We start from the raw sequence: 16,682 nt of genomic DNA, 5'->3' as shown, positions 1-16,682 counted from the left end.
CAGGGTGGTGAGGCACTGGTGCAGGTTGCTCAGAGAGGTGGTGGATGCCTGTTCCTGGAGACACTCAAGGTCAGGCTGGAGGGGCTCTGAGTTGTGGGTCTTCCTGCGCATTGCAGGGGAGTCAGACCATAAATTCTCTAATCTCCCATCTCAAACAATTCTGCACAGAGGAATAACAAAATAAAAGGTATTACTTTCAGAGGAGCTGCAGTAAGCAAGGCAACATGGTGACACAGCTAGAAGACCTCAGGACTGAGCATGCCTAAGGCCAGTGCCGGTGCAGCCTCCCCATTTATTTCATCCTTCTGAGCAACCACAGCTACCACAGCAGGGAAGTGCACAGAGCTCCGTGCCTGCTGCTTGGCCAGATAGAGCTGGACAGTGCCCGCTGCCAGCAGCAGTGCCAAGCTCCCTCTGCCTGCAGCAGCTCTGCCCCATGGGCACGAGGCCACACTCCCTCCTCACCCTCCCCACTGCAGGCACCAAAATGGGGCACAGTGAGGGCACCGTGGGCTGGTGTCAGGGTGCTGTGTCACAGCCCTGCTGCACCAACACAGCCTTCATTCAGCATCCACCACGTCCCTCCCTCAGCTTTACCAAGAGGGCTGAGAAAACACACACAGACAGCAGTGATATGATCAGAACTTTAATATGTGGAAGAAAGACTAAGAAAAAATGAAAACTCCTAAACCATCCACTGCACTGTGCAGGACCACAGCACCAGGAGGTGTCATCCTGGTCTTTGTTTAGAAGAAGTGGGGAGGGATAGTTGAAGGTCCGTCCAGCAGCTCTGGCGCTCCTGGGCAGGAGGCTCAGGGCAAAAAGAGGAAAGAAACAGGGTTCAGACTTTTATTTAAGGAACCGCTACATAGTTTCTGCCTCACATGATGCAAAGGAGGTTGCAGGACACACTGAGCCATCCGAAGTCTCTTGCTCAAGGAAAAAAAAGAAAAAAAGAAAGAAAAAAGATATTAAGAAAAAAAAAAAGTCTTCTTTATTATTTATTTTTATTTAAAAATTGAAAAAGGAGTTGAGGGCAGAGCCCCCGGCTCAGCGGCACTTTGCTCACTGTGGTCACTGCAAGAGGGAGGAGGGAGACAAAAGAAAGGGGAAGGCCCACAAAACATCATCGTTTCTTTTTGTTGTTGTTGTTTGTTTTAAAGTAACAGCTATACGGGGGCCAACCAACAGGACATGCCTTGATTCTGTTTGAAGGAGCCAGGCCTCCTTACTTGCCCGAATTTAGAACTGCATTAATCAAATGGGCTGTCATCATCTCCACTAAGAAAGGTGCAGTTTTATTTTGGACAGAGATAAAAAGCCCACAGAGCTTAAAAAACAAGAAAGGATGCCCTGGTGCAGATGGGAAATGGATAATTAGTTTTCCTACAAAGAATAGAACAGGCTGCAAGATGCAGAAAACCACATTTAGGCTCTATTACATTTACAAATACATACATAAATATATTACATACAACAGCAACTCAAAGAGGAAGCGGGCGAGTCACACAGAGGATGATGGCTGCAGTTCTCCCCGCACAGACATTTGGCTGAGCAGTTACTTCTCCTAATAATTCCAGGAATGGGCTTCGGCTTTTCTTTCTTTTTTTTTCTTTTTCTTTATTTCATTTTTCTCCCTTCATTCTCTCCCCCCTCCCCGGTTTCGGATTTAGTTTGTCCAGTATGGAGAAGTGCCATAGGCGGTTTTGGTAGCCTGAGACTTTTGCTGCATGGTGCTGGGCTGGTTGCGCTGGCTGGATCCTCCCTAGAAGCAGAAAGGAAGTGATACTGAGGCCATGGAGTGTACCCAGGAGAGGGGCGACAGAGCTCTGAGGGGTCTGGAGCACAAGTCTTATGGCGAGAGGCTGAGGGAACTGGGATTGCTCCGTCTAGAGAAGTGTCAGTGGAGACCTTATTGCTCTCTTCAAATCCTCGAAAGGAGATTGTGGTGAGATGGGGGTCGGCCTCTTCTCCCAGGTACCAGTGATAGGATGAGGGGGGATGGCCTCAGCTTGCACCAGGGGAAGTTCAGGTTGGATATCAGGAAACATTTATTTCCTGACAGTGTGGTAATGCATTGGCATGGAGGGTGGTGGTGTCACCATCCCTGGACGTGCTCAAGATTAATGAAGATGTGGCACTGATGACTGATGGGGAAGGGCAGGGGTTGGAGTAGATGATCTCCATGGTCCTTTCCAACCTCAGTGATTCTATAAAACAGCATCAGCCATGGGACCCTAGCACCCACAGGCTGCACCTCTCTACGTACAGGGCCACTGGAACAGCAGGGCTGCATAAGGTCCAAGAGCACTCTCCAGGCTAACGCTCCAGCCAGGGATGTCAGCATTCAGAGAGACCAGTCATTTCCTCTTTACAGACTCTAAAGCAGAATGCCTTTTTTTTTTTTTCCCCAGGGAAAATTCATAGTGAGGAAACACTCTGGCTGATGAAACCAAACCAGAAACTGGAACGTGATGCAATCTGCAAGCAAATGCTTTGCTTTCTCCTTCACTTACAGTGCAAATGCTCACTTTCAGAGAACAGCAGCAGCTCACCCCCTGCACCCATATCATAATGGTCTCTTCTGAGCAGGACTCACCCCATAGCCCTCCCCAGTCCGTTTAATAGCACCAAGCCTGCAGTCTTGCTGGGGTACCTTCCCAATGGGCAAAGCAAAAACCAACTAACTCAGAATAAAGCGAAGATCCCATACCAAGAGGTGGGTGAGCACAACGTGCACTCTGTGAAGGGGCTGGCTCACCTGCCCATCCTGCTGAAGGTGGTGATGCAGCATCTGGGAGTGAGGCTGCTGATGCGCAGGCAGGATATGGAGAAAAGGAGCTGGAGCATAACCCGGGGCAGCACCAGGGTTCAGGGGCCCAGTAGATCCGAGAGCAGAAGGCAGGCTGAAAGGAGGCGGTGTGCCGGCGTGGAATCCCTGCTTGTCAAACGTCTGCAGAAACAGGCAAGATGGATATTGTCAGAAAGCAGCAGGAGCACACATAGACCAGACAACAAGAGAACAGATCCCTGTGCCTTTCCTACACCTCATGAGCAGGTCAGGCCAAACGCCCACAAGCACTTCAGTAGATGAGTTTCAACCACTGTTCTCACTCCTATTTCTACTCTAATGCCTATAACTTTAAAAAAATATATCTATACTTTATTGATTACAGTGTTGCTTTCCCTGACCTCTTTTCACTTAGTGGGACATAGGATTGCAGCAGCTGCCTGAAATCGGCTCTTCACATCCTGAGAGGGTACAGACTACTCAGGGCAGTCTATCAAAAGTGCAAGAAACTGCAATAACATTTTGCCTTCCTCAGGCCAGAGCTCTGCCCCAGATGCTACGCACATGTCATGGGGCTGGAGTCTGACCTGCAGTGGTGAAGCGCTGGCATTGCTGCCCAGAGCAGCTGCAGATGCTCCATCCCTGGAGGCGCTCAAGGCCGGGTTGGATGGGGTTCTGGGCAGCTTGAGCTGGTGCGGGCAATCAGCCCATGGCAGGGATTGGGTGCATTCTGAGGTTCCTTCCAAACCAAGCCATTCTGTGATTCTGTGATCACAGCCAAGCACATGGTGGGTCCCACTATCCTGGCAGGAAAACAGCTGAATGCCCCCACTGCATACCACAGCTCCTCCAGGCACCTTCTGTATGCACAGCAAGAGCCCCACAGGTGAGCAGAGTAGTGCTGGTACCCATGCAAGAGGCCCTCAGGCACAGCGTGGGCACTGCTGATTGATCTCTGGAGAAAAGCAAACATGCTCTTCACTCATCTGTTCTGGGGGCTTTCTTGACTAAAACCAGTGGTGCTACCATGTTCTACCAGCACCCAGGGAACAGAGTGTGAGGTTGCATGGGACAGGGCAGGGAGCTTTGTGTGTCAGAAGAGATGCCGCAGATGGGAGATACTCCTCTCCAGCAGCAAGCAGAGCCAGCCCAAGAAAAGCCAAAGCCCACTGCTACCGATCAGCCAGGGACATGCTCCTGGCTGCCAGCATCCTGCTGAGCCACCAGACTGGCCTTAGGCCACTGGGAGGAGGGTCCAGCATTCCTCACCTGAGTCTTGTTATAAACTGAGCCACTGATATCAGGCACACCTGTGTTACTTGAGGTCACAGAAACACCTGGAAAACAAAAAGCCACTGACAATGAGAAAGCTAAGCAGCAACCAGCCTGAATCTTGTGTGCTTGCTTTGTTGTTGGTGCTGAGGCACCCAAACCTGCAGCCTCTGCCCCACACACCTTCTACTCTGCACTCTGAAACCCACAGGAGTGAGAGGATGGGCACAGCCTCTGCTCCTGCTGCAAAGCAGGAAACCAGCCCACTGGGATAGGTCATCCTCTACTACAGCTGGGATTCAAATTCACCTCTAGCTGTGCTGAACACTCATTTAGCTCACAAAACACCAGCTCTCCCCTAGGATTAGGAATGCATTTGGCTCTATCACAGCATTCAGGAGCTTTCCAGTAATGCACTCAGCAGTGAGCCTCTGCATCTGCTACAGGCTTGTGCTCCTGTCCTCACACATCAAACTGAAGGGTGAGGTCTGCAACACTCTTTCTGCCCCTTCAAAATTAACATCACTGACTCAGGCTGCCTTCCACACAGATTAGCTGGTGCCACAGAACCAGAAACACTCTGTCACCAGCAAGTTGACTCAAATTGCCACTCATTTGTGGGCTTACAAAGACAGAATCCGATGGCTTCACTTGAATCAGTATAAAAGCAGTACTTTCTACAGCCAATGAACCAGAGGCCCTGACCCAGTGGGTTGGAGCTGCCCTATGCTGCACCATTCCTAAGAGACAGCTCATTTGCAGGCCACTGAGTAGAGCATCACTGGCTTTTAGTTGAAGACCTGCATACCAACCAGCTGGTGTTTCAGATGCACACAAATGCTTGGTATTTGCTTAAGCCCAAGGATGAACTCGTTAGTGCCAAGCAGTTCAGTATAAATTTCTCAGGTCTAACCAGCATGTGCAGAACAAAGCTGTGTACATTCCTTAGCCTTGGCAGTTACAGAGGAAACATTTCCAGGCATGAAACAATGCAATGAGTTACGGAGCATACGGACAGCAGCTGAAACAACAGCCCCGAGATGCGTGAGCTGCCCTGCTCACTGAACACACAGCTAACTCATGTGTCTACCAACAAACCCAAAATCCAAGTCAGCATTTGGCAGGTGACCATTTCAGCAGCAGCACCAGCTGCCTTGTCTTCAGTGACACAGCACTGCTGTGAGACCGCTTATTCTTCACCAAAGACAACTTTGGCAGGGAAAGCAGCTCACCACTTCTCCCACGTGTAACTGAGGACAAAGTGCACATCAGCCACACAGATCCTTATGCAAAGTTCAGGCATTAGGTTTAGAAGGAATTTGTGGGCCATTAGGAGAAGAAAGCATTTTGTATACGGGAGATGGAGAAACAGCTTGGATCTTGACCCTCTTAAAGGCTTGCCACTATGTTGACTGCACAGCACTGGCAATACTGGGAGCTTGCCCTACTAAATCCCACTCAAGAGTAACCTCAAGTCTCATGTGTTACCTTTCCCAGGTCCAGTGCCAGCAGATTTGTTTTGTGCTTGAGATGACCCACTGTAGCCTCCTTTGCTGTAATCTCCAGCTGCCGTTCCCTGCGTTAAGTCATCATAGCCTGCCGGTGTGTACAAGACAATGTGTTACAGTGTGCAAGCAGCTCTGCAGATGCTCCAGTGAAAAGCACAGTGATGAGCATACCTGCTCCATAGCCATGCTGCCCATAGCCACTTGCTTGCTGGAAAGGAGTCGAGGCGGTATTCAGGTTGACGCCGTGCTGCTTTGCTGATGGAGGTACCTGAACAAAAGAGGAAAGGAACAAAAGGCACTGTTAGCTGGGTGCTGAAAGTAAACTCCCTCTGCCACCTAGTGGGGAAGGCACCTCCAGCTCACACAGGAAAGGTAATTTGGAACTGGGAACACCACGATCACATGGGAAGTGGTGTTCACGCTGCCAGCAGTAGATTGCTGCAGTAGATCCCTGCAAGCCACAAGCTTCTTGCTATACTGCCCCTGGTCCTGCATCACATGGCTCTTCTTCATATTGCAGTGCAATCACATCTCAAAACAGGCTGCACATTTCTTTCATACGTGTCTTAAAACTAACCACAGGCAGCAAATTCTTATCCAGAAACCCAAGAAGAGCAACCAAAATGCTCTCCAGAATCAAACAACACACAAACCAGCTCCCACCTGAGGCTGTTTCATAAAACATAGTCCTACAGTGTCCTAAAATAAACTCAGCTACCATTCTGCCTGGAGCACAAGATCCTCCCAGATAACTTCCTCCCTCCTGAGACTACCAGTGCTGCTCCACAGTTTCATTGAAGCATCACTTCCTCTGAAAGATGTCCTAGGCACTCTCAGCATGCTTGACTCAGCTTTTGGTCTTTGTTTCTCTACAGACTGAGAGTTTTCAGGAACACTAAAAATCCATAAGCTGCAGCTACCTACTACTTACTGTAACCTGTGCATGACTTCTGGCTTTTCAAATTTCCTCTTCTCTTGGAGAAGGGACAGCAATTATTTTCTCAAGCTTGAACAAATCCCTTGCAGGATGGAGAGGGTTTTGCTGGGAGAATAAAACCAGAGAGGCAAAAAGGGAGAGTTACAGCCAAGGCTATGACACTTACAAACATGGTTGGCCCATACTGGAATGCACTGGGTACACCTGGAACCCCAGCGTAGTAAGGTAGCCCAGTGTAGCTGTAGCCTGGTGGCAGGGTTGGGTTGAGGAAGGGCTGCTGAGTGGTGTGATGAGTCTGCGTCTGGTTCTGCTGCGGCTGGGCTAGGGTTGTTGCAGGAGCAGGAGAGGCAGAATCCCCACGGCCAAATTTTGTAACATCACCTGCTAAAGAAAGAACTGATCAGAAGAATGATCAGAGCTTTTGCACGAGGAACTTCCTTGTACAAGTAAACAAACAAACAACAAAAAAAGCACATCCTATACTTGAAAGGCTATGGGTTTCCATGGGAAGAGCTCTCCTGTTCTCTAATTCCTGACAGTGCAGGTATGTCACCCGTTTGTGGCACAGAACTCTGTGTTGTGACTAATTCATCAGTAAAATGTAGACACTAATACCTACCTATTTCACACACACTGAGTAGATTCATTACTATCATTGCAACAAAATATGCTAAAAGCAGAAATATGGTAAAAAGCCAAAGTGCAAATGGTTGTTGGGTTAAAGTGTGACTCTCCTGGAGGTTAAACTGATTAGCCAAGCTTCATGGGCTGAGAGCAAGTTAGGATTTACAGGCAGTGATGGGCATATTTTTGTCAACATCTATTTATTTATGAAGCATGACTAGTTAGATATCTGGTTCCTCACACCACCAAAGTTCTGGAGACAGTAGCTGAAGGCCAGGAAAGCAAGGCTTGCATCGTGGACCACCTTATTGAAGAAGTAGGAAGGGAAATTTGGTTATTAACCCAAAATCAACCTCCCAAGAGAAGTGATTATGATGCAGAAAATTTCAAAAAAATATTTCTATTTTCTGACAGCACTCAGAACAGCCTGTTTATGTGTTTGGTTTTGTAACACATCTGCCTCACATCTATCTCCTCCTGACCAGTATTCCCTTTCATTGGTTGCCAAGAAGCACGACAAGATTGAATGCCCACATATTAGAAATTATAATTCATATGGCTACAGCTTTAAGCTGTAATCAGATGGCAGCAGAAGAAATCCACTTGCTAAACATGCTGCAATGTAATTTCTGCACACTGACAAATGAAGAACAGAAAGTGAGGAAGGAATTCTTAGACCACTGTTGAGAATGAAATTCATTAGACTAGGAAGAGGGCAGGGGAACAACTGCAATAGACAGCTCCTGGTGGGAATACTGAAGTTATAAAGTAGAAAAAGTAGGAATAGAGAGCTGCTGAGAGGGTTCTGAAAGAGTCTATTCCACCGCCAAAAGAGGAAAGCAAAACAGCGGAATTTCAAGAAAACATATTAAACTATCAGGTATTTTCCAAGCACTTGTATGTGCACGGGAAGGGCACTAGATGACATTGCCGTTTACATTTTTAACAATCTTGCACTTGCTTTCAAATACTATCCAACTTTATTCCAGAAGAGGCCCCGTATGAATTACCGATCAGAACTACGCAGAAAAATCCACATCACAATTGTGAGTGAGAAGCTTGCTTTTATTTGCCTACTTTACTTGGGTGAGTATAATTGCCTACAGAAGGGAAAAACTGCTCTTTCAGCAACAGTAGGATGACCTGAATTCAAACACCAGCACATCTCACTTATCTCTGTCTTTTAACAGCACTCACCTGAGTATGGGTTGTTAGCAAGGCTCCCATCTCTGCTTGTCAAGGTTGCAGGAGCAGGGAATGTAATTCCATAGTAATCCTTAAAAAGATGCAACATCATTTATAATAGTTGAAACCATAAAATATCTGAATAGTTCTTACAAATCCTGTCTTCCAAACATAACAATTTAAAAGCAAGAAGAGAAACTATAAGGTCAGCTTCTGCTCAAATTTACAACAGAGCTAAAGATTTACCTGGATTCTTGATTTCAAACTAAACTTACTTTAATGGACACTCAGTATCACCTACAAACACGTCATCACTTAATGGTAATTTTACAAGGCTGGATAAAGCTTCTGCCTTTAACCTGCTAAAGCATCTAGGAGGAAGGAAGTTCAGGCCTGAGACGCAAGAAGAGTTGTTATTTTTATTTTCCCTTAAACACACAAAATGAGTCTAAGAGGTGGCTGCTGACAAGTTCATAGAGTTAATAAAAGCTTCTCAACACCTCCTGCCAGCAGAAAAGCCTTAGAGGTTCTGCCTGTAAAGGTACAGAGGAGCAACACTTCTCACTGAGTATTCGTCTGTGCTCAAAGGCAACAACCAAAGCTCTTCCCTCCCAGCCTGCAGCTCAGAGCTGACACCTTCCAACAGGACTGAGTCTGGAAGAGCAACAGGCCATGCAGGGTGCCAAAGACTTGAGGTCATGCCAGAACCATAACTGCAATGTGGATGCGGTCTAATAGTCTTGTACCATGTCCTATTCTCTAAAAGTAAAAACATTACCTAGATTAAGAGTACAGATGAATAAGAAAACTGCAGCAAACAGAGCTGACTGAAAAAAGTATTTAAACTATATGTTACAGCAGACTTTGGAGAGGTTTCCAAAGTGGAGTGCCCAAGACAATACCCTGCTGTGTACATGCTTTCAGTATCTAAAGGGGGTCTGCAGAAAGAAGGGGACAGACTCTTTAGCAGTGTCTATTGTGACAGGACAATGGGAAACTAAAAGAGAGGAGATTTAGACTGGATATAAAAAAAACATTTTTTAAGATAAGGGCAGGGAAGCACTGGAGCAGGTAGTCCAAAGATTTGGTGGAGGCCCCACCCCTAGAGACAGTCAAGGTCAGGCTGGACCAGCTCTGAGTACCCACCTAGCTGTAGGTGTCCCTGTTCACTGCAGGGGAGTTGGACCAGACCTTTAAAAGTTACTTCCAACTCAACTGTTCTTCAATTCACTGCAACGCTCATAGACTCTATGATGAGACATTCATTGGTACCAAAATTAAAATTAGTAACAATTAAGGGGATGGGTGCTCAGATTTTTTACTGATTTTCAACTAATAGTGTCCATGATGAAAAATGCTGAAATACAGAGATCATGCCTTAAATCATTCTTCTAGGTCTCATACAGAAAGTTAGGACAGCCTTTACCCTGGCAGGCCTGCACTCCAAGATGACAGGGCACACTAAGAAAAGCAAAGCAGCATTTTGTTTTCACTTTGAGTGGAGAGTTTCCCTTTCCCAATCTGGGTGAGCTGTGGGGTAGCACAGTATGTAGTGTTTTTTCTTCTAAGTCATTCACTTGTTCCTCACCATTTCTGATGGACACTGAGCATGTTTTAACCACTCTTGTACCCATTTCTACACATTCTCCAACACTGGAAAAGCATCTTTTTTCACAGTTATCTCAGCAAATTCCCTGACAACTCAAATGCTTTCTCACATTCAACTTTACCATCCACACTGCTACACTTGTGTGTCACTGCCCCATTTCTTACACACAGTCCTCCACCACTGAACGTGAAATAACTTGGCAAAGATTCAGTATTGCAGGCTCCTTCTGTAACTTGAAACCATCTCATATTTCATCATCCTATGATCCTCTCCATTCCAAATAATTCTCATCTCATCAACTCCAGCATCATACACTTAACAAAACACAAACAGATTCCTATTACAGATCTTAAAGGTTTAGTTGTGTTTCCTGACATGAAAATGCCAGAATATAATGAAGAAAGTTCCGCAAGTATGAACTGGAACAGAACCACAAGCATTTTTGCCTATACAGATTGCACAAAGTATAATGAAATTCACCTGAGAATAGAGTCTAAGAGTTTCAATTATTCCCACTGCCCCACTGGTGGGGGAAAAGCTTTAGTCCCCAGGAGTTCCACAAATCTCTACCTCAGCCACTTATGCATACACACACCTAAAATAGAACTGATAGGAAAAGCACAAGACAGTGAACCATCACAGAATGGCTTAGGCTAAAGGGGACCTTAAAAATCACCTGTTTCCACCCTGCTGCCACAGGCTGGTTGACCCCCACCAGCTTAGACTGCCCAGAGCCCCATCTAGCCCAGCCTTAAGTGCCTCCAGGGATGGGGTACCACAGCTCTCTGGGCAGCAGTGTCAGGGCCTCATAGCCCTATGAGTAAAACATTTCTTACTAACATCCAACCGAAATCTCATCTCATTTAGTTTAAAGCCATTCTCCCTTGTTCTACTGCTATCAGACCATGTAAAATGTTGGTTCCCCTCCTGCCTGAAGTCCCCATCAAGTACTGGAATGCCTCAGTAAGGCTTCCCTGGAGCCTTCTCTTCTCCAGGCTGAACGAGCCCAGCTCCCTCAGCCTGTCTTCACAGGAGAGGTGATGCTCCAACCCTCTGCCCATCTTCATGGCCTTCCTTTGGACCTGCTCCAACAGCTCCCAGCTCCCTCCTGTGCTGGGAGCCCCAGGCCAGGACACAGTACTGCAGATGAGGCCTTACAAGGGCAGAGCAGAGGGGACAGTCACCTCCCTCCCTCTGCTGCCATCCCTTGTTGATGCAGCCCAGGTTACTGCGGGCCTTCCTGGCTGCACGTGCACAACTGCTGGCTTATGTTTTTTGTCCATAGTGGCCTCCAAGGCCTTCTCCACAGGGCTGCTCTCAGTGTGTTCTTCTCCCTTCTGTACGCATACCTAAGATTGCCCCAACCCAAGTGCAACACTTTGCACTTGGCCTTGTTGATCTTCATTAACTTAATATCCAGCTCCCAAGAAAACATCAGAAAAGATGCTTTGTTCTTAAATTCAATGATACTAACAACTCCCCAAGTTGGAAGGGACCAAGAAGAATCAAGAAGCCCAACTCTTGCACAGGACCACCCAAAACCCTGTGTCTGAGAGCAGTGTCCAACTGTTCCATGCCCACCACTGGTGCAGAGCCTTTCCCCATCCCCGGCCCTCCCCTGGCACAGCTCCATGCCGTTCCCTCGGGCCCTGTCATCACACAGAGCAGAGCTCAGCGCTGCCCTCCACTCCCTGTGAGGAGCTGCAGCCGCCATCAGCTCCCCTCAGCTCCTCTGCTCTGTGCCCAGCACAGCCAGGGCCCTCAGCTGCCCTGCACACACCTTGCCCTCCAGACCCTTCCTTCCTTTCTGGGCGCTGCTCTCCAGCCTCTCGTCCCCCAGACTGTACCTACAGCCAGGGCTGCCCCTTGCCGGGTGCAGAATCCAGCAGAGCATTTGTTGAACTTCATGCTATTGGAGATTGGTCAGTTCTCTAATTTGGACACAATTTGGACCCTTGAAGGAGTCACAAACTTACTTAGTATGCCTCAGAGTCCTACATCCAAGGCACTGATGAATGTGTGAAAGATAACTGGTGCTAAAATGGAGATGTGCAGAAACCCACTAGTGTCCGACCACCACTCTGATGTAACCTTATTTACTACAACAATTTGAACCCAATCTGTAAACCAATAGCTTATCACACTATGTTTCTGCCATATTTATTCTTGACATTATGTCCAGAGAGATACACTGTAACAAACAGTATGGAAAGCTTTGCCGAACTCCAATAGCATCAGTTGGCTTCCTTTGGTCAACCAGGCTGGTAATCTTGTCCTAAAGGGATATTAAGTTAATTAAATAGGACTTTCTTCTCTTGAACCTGTGTTGGCTGTGACCAATGACTATGCTGTTTTTAAGGTGTTTTCTAATAACTTACAGAACAATCTTCCCCATAATTTTACCAGGCACTGAAGTGAGATTGACAGGCCTGTAATTAATTACTAGAGTCTTCTTTCTTATTCTTCTTGAAAACTCTGACAACATCTGCCAGTCTTCATGTGGCTGGTACCTCTCCAGATTCCTAAGACCATAGAAAAATAATTGAGACATCTCATGATAGCACCAGCCAGTTCTCTGAGTTCCCTGGAATCACAGAATCCTTAGAGTCAGGTGGGACCTTTAAAGGTCATCCAGTCCAACTCCCCTGCACAGACATGCACAGCTAGATCAGGTTGCCCAGGGCTTGATTCAGTCTTGCCTTGAAAATCTCGAGGGACCGGGCATCAACCACATCTGTAGGCAGCCTGTTCCAGTGCCTTACCATCCCCATTTTAAAGATTTTTCCTTATATCCATCCAAAATCTACCTTCTAAATGGAATTTACCCCTTCAGGCTCCATAGACTCATATGCATCCAGCTGGAGCAGCAAATCCCACACAAGTTTGGAGTTCACTGGAAGTCATTGTTATTCTAAGTTATGATCTTCCATTCTGGGGCACTGGAGGTCTCAGGCCCTATCATCAATATAGAAGATGGAGTGAAGATGATACTAAATATCTCTGCTTTGTCTGTGCCAATACTTGTGATGTTATCATCCTCATCAAGTAACAGACCTATGTTATCTCGGGGACATATAATTCTGTTCATATAATTTTAAAAGTACCAACGTATTTCAGACAATATAGCTATATCCTGATGTACAGAAGGTGCATGGGAGAACACATCCAAAGTCGAAAAGGAGAATGTGTCTAAACACTGTTTGGATGTGGTACTCATAGCCAGGATTTAGTGGAGGGTTGTTAGAGTTAAGGAGTATGGTTAGGTTGTGATTGGACTTGATGATCTTTAAGGTCTTTTCCAACCTGAGCAATTTTATGTTTCTATGATTCTGTATTAGGAATACCTCCTGATGTCAAGTGTGAGAAAAGGACTCAAAAGCATGAAGTGGTCTAACATTATAGACTTAAGCTTAAATAACTAGCACATCAAGTACCATGCACACCAAAGTCTTTGGTCCCACCACTACTTCTACCACACAGTCAGGATACAACAGAGCAGCAGAAAAGATTACAGCAGACAAGATTATATAACCCAGTAACACAGAGTTAAACACATTAAGAAATTCAGTTGAATTTTTTTAAAAAACATCCCCCCAAAAAGGGAACTCCCATTTTGGTTACATCAGCACCACTCATTGCTAGAAATCTCCCACATGTGGTGACATTTGCATTTGGACCTCTGCCAACTTTCACTTTCAATATGCAAACAGACTGGCACCTTGAACATCAGTATTCCCTGCTAAGGAATATGTTTGCTATATACTGAGCAGTAGGAATTTCCCCAGTAAATGCAAAACATAACAAAAAGACAAAAAAAGTAACAACCAGAATGAAGACAGGAATGATGACAAAACCTTCCCAACCAACATATATATTTCCATAATAAAACAGAAATAACTCAGATGGTTGCAGAGAAAAAGACACTGGATTTTGGAAGGCAGGAAAATGTACAAATACAACTTAGAATTCTAAATCCATGAAAGCAACAAAAGAAAAACAAAGCACACAAAGCACAGTTGCCTCAAAAGCATCTGCCCCAGTGCTTTCACATCCTGCACTTAACCACAACAGCCTGGCTGCAAGCCAGCCTACAAGCAGGCACACTAACAGTAGGGTATACTGCCTCTGCCTCCAGTACAGCTACCACGTGGTCTCACCTTGCCAACTCGAGAAGAGCAAATAGAAAGCAAAACTAACAACTGAAACAAGGGAATTCTCTAATGATGAAAAGAAACATGCAACTTCTCATAAAACTGGCCTCACAGCAACACCCCACACACCACCATGAAGATTCACCAGGCTGCTGCCCAGCACAAGACAAGTTCCACCAAGGCTATGCCTGCAAACCCTCAGTCCCCAGGGATGCACAGCACCCTACTGCTCTTGCTCCTTCTGCCAGCTCTCACCACTGCCTCCTCCTGCAACCATCTTCGCCACCAGGATGCCAACTTCTCTTGGAAGAGCCTCCAGCTCCTTCAGAATGCGGCTCCACCTCCACCACAGCCTTGCCCACAACAAGATGTGACTTATCCATTTCCAGAAAGCCTTCTGGAAAGCAAGGACAAGAAGCAAGCCGCCATCACCACCCTTCACATTCTCCAACACCTCTTCAACATACTTAACAGCCCACACACTCCAACACGCTGGATTGACCACGCACGCCACAGCCTCCTCAACCAGATCCAGCATTACATCCATCACATCGAGCAATGCTTCGTAGACCAAGGCACACGCTCCCAGAAGCGAGGACCTCGCAACTCTCACCTCAGCATCAACAAATACTTCAGATCCATTCACAGCTTTCTCCAGCGCAACAACTACAGTGCTTGCACCTGGGACCATGTTCGCCTCCATGCTCGTGCCTGCTTCCAACGCGTGGACACACTCATACGACAGATGAAAAGTCAAGATCCTCTCACAGCCTCGTCAAAACATCTCAGCATCCAGTGACTGTCCCCAGACAACAGCAATGGCCACCCAGCAAGAGGAATGAGATGCAGCAAGGGCTTGGTCAGCCCAGCACCATTCGCTCAACCTTCCTCCACTCAAGGATCACAGCAACATGGAGACAGGCAGGATTGAGCCCAACCCAATGGCACCACATCAAGGTCTGAGCCTGGCTATGGCACAGCCCATCCTGCCAAATGCCCTGGCTCACACCACAGCCCGAACTTGCTTGGAATGGAAGAAGGAAGCTTTTGCAGTGTTGCACACCTAGGAAACAGTGGGGATAGGATCAGCATTTATTTCTGAAGCAGTCTTGTAGACAACCTCCCCTGATGGAGGGGGAAGGTCTCAATGGACGTTGTTGGACTTGCACATGCTGATAACTTGCTATTTATAACAGAATTTTATTTATTTGCCTATTTATCCCTCATTTTTATTTTTTTTTACTATTTATTTATATTTATTAATCAGTTCATTTATTTATTCACTTTTGTTCTGGAAATAAAGACCTGATATTAAAAAAAAAAAATAAAAGGTGTCATTCTGTTCACATGCACAGACAAAGGCAGGCTTTCTGCCCACAGGCAAAGATTAGCTTCCTGACAGCACTCAGCTGCTGACCATTATCATGAACCACAGGGATGCAGGAGAGCAGCACATCCGTCCCCCTACCCACAGACCCCATGCACTTCTCCCATGGCAACAAGACCCCAGTGGTGCACACCCAACATGACAACATACAATCATTTAGGTTAGAAAAAACCACAAGTTCATACACTACTCAAGAACTACCAAGTCTTGGATAGTGTATGACTACCAAGTCTACCATTAAACCATTGACATCCAACATTTTGTCTTACCTGGGCTACATTGAGTGAAGAGAAAGTGTCTCGAGTGCGTATAACATAAATAATATAGACAATGAATATAAGTAACAAAACTTACTTAAAAATAATTTTGGCTAAAATGAAAAAAATGTGCAACAAAACTAGTGGGATATCTAGCCTTTTTTTTTCCTGAAACTAATGCACCAGTCCCACTCAATGGAAGTGACTGCAATACTTGTTGAGTGCTCAAAATGCTTGTCATATTTTTCATGAAGTTTTATTCATCTTAAACTTAATCCTTAAAAACAGTTCACAACTGTACACACTGCAAAAAAGCAATGACATGAATATAGTGTGACTGTAAAATGAGGGATAATTTTATAAAGCCTAATATAGAGACACAATGAAAATCTGGAGTTGAATCTCTGATTGCAACTCCATACATTCCATTTGAAAATTACCAGATAATGTATTTATGACAACTGAAAATACAGCTACAAGTATACAGAAAAAAACTGAAGGTTTGCTTTGTTTCTTTTTTTCTTTCTTTGTTTGTATTGCAGTCTTGTAACCTGTTCCAAATATCAGAACAAAAAGAAAGGCAAGGTATTGTTCACTACTTACTGGACTAAGTTTAGTGAAAATATTGAAATGCATTAAATTTTTGCCATATCTTGACCTGACACAGCACTGTGCCCTTTCCATATTCTGAAAAAAGCTGAAGTATTGCTAACAGCACACAAAAGTTTAACCGCTGCCAAGACAGTGCTCACGGCTGGGCTGGGCCACGCCACTTGGTGGGGAAGAGCCACTGCCATGATGGCATGGGGCAGAGGTGCAGCGGTAGGACAGTCTGGTATCCCATTCTTCCAGACCCTTCCTGCGAAGAAGTTTTAAACACTATTCAACCTAAAACATACACTGGAATATTCAAAGACCATGTCCTCCTATTCTGTCGCTTACTACTTCGGAGAAGACACTT

General features: G+C 45.9%; 2 protein-coding genes across 20 annotated transcripts in view; one reads left to right on the top strand and one right to left on the bottom strand.

Annotated features, from left to right (window-relative positions):
• Window positions 1-630: 630 nt before the first annotated feature.
• The window catches only part of UBAP2 (ubiquitin associated protein 2), a 145,647-nt gene continuing 129,595 nt past the window's right edge, over window positions 631-16,682 (bottom strand). For 10 of the 19 annotated variants that reach the window (XM_090132168.1, XM_090132163.1, XM_090132165.1 and 7 more), the window contains 7 exons: window positions 8,330-8,408; window positions 6,675-6,904; window positions 5,744-5,839; window positions 5,552-5,663; window positions 4,061-4,128; window positions 2,762-2,953; window positions 631-1,765 (listed from right to left, as the gene is read on the bottom strand). In XM_090132168.1, coding sequence (XP_089988294.1) covers window positions 1,670-1,765; window positions 2,762-2,953; window positions 4,061-4,128; window positions 5,552-5,663; window positions 5,744-5,839; window positions 6,675-6,904; window positions 8,330-8,408 — 873 coding nt within the window. In that variant the 3' untranslated portion in view covers window positions 631-1,669. Of the gene's footprint in view, window positions 1,766-2,761; window positions 2,954-4,060; window positions 4,129-5,551; window positions 5,664-5,742; window positions 5,840-6,674; window positions 6,905-8,329; window positions 8,409-16,682 lie in introns of all 19 variants that reach the window. The other 9 variants (XM_090132179.1, XM_090132169.1, XM_090132171.1 and 6 more) reach the window with 5 other exon arrangements.
• Window positions 14,218-14,895, top strand: LOC149913168 (interferon type B-like). The gene has a single exon (XM_090132182.1). It carries the CDS (start codon window positions 14,262-14,264, stop codon window positions 14,874-14,876), a length of 615 nt encoding a protein of 204 aa, XP_089988308.1. The 5' UTR covers window positions 14,218-14,261; the 3' UTR covers window positions 14,877-14,895.

Source organism: Phasianus colchicus, chromosome Z, assembly GCF_987193195.1.
Source record: "Phasianus colchicus chromosome Z, bPhaCol1.hap1.1, whole genome shotgun sequence".
Classification (NCBI taxonomy): domain Eukaryota; kingdom Metazoa; phylum Chordata; class Aves; order Galliformes; family Phasianidae; genus Phasianus; species Phasianus colchicus.
Note: the sequence above shows the minus strand (reverse complement) of the source record. Positions and strands in the feature narration are given on the sequence as shown.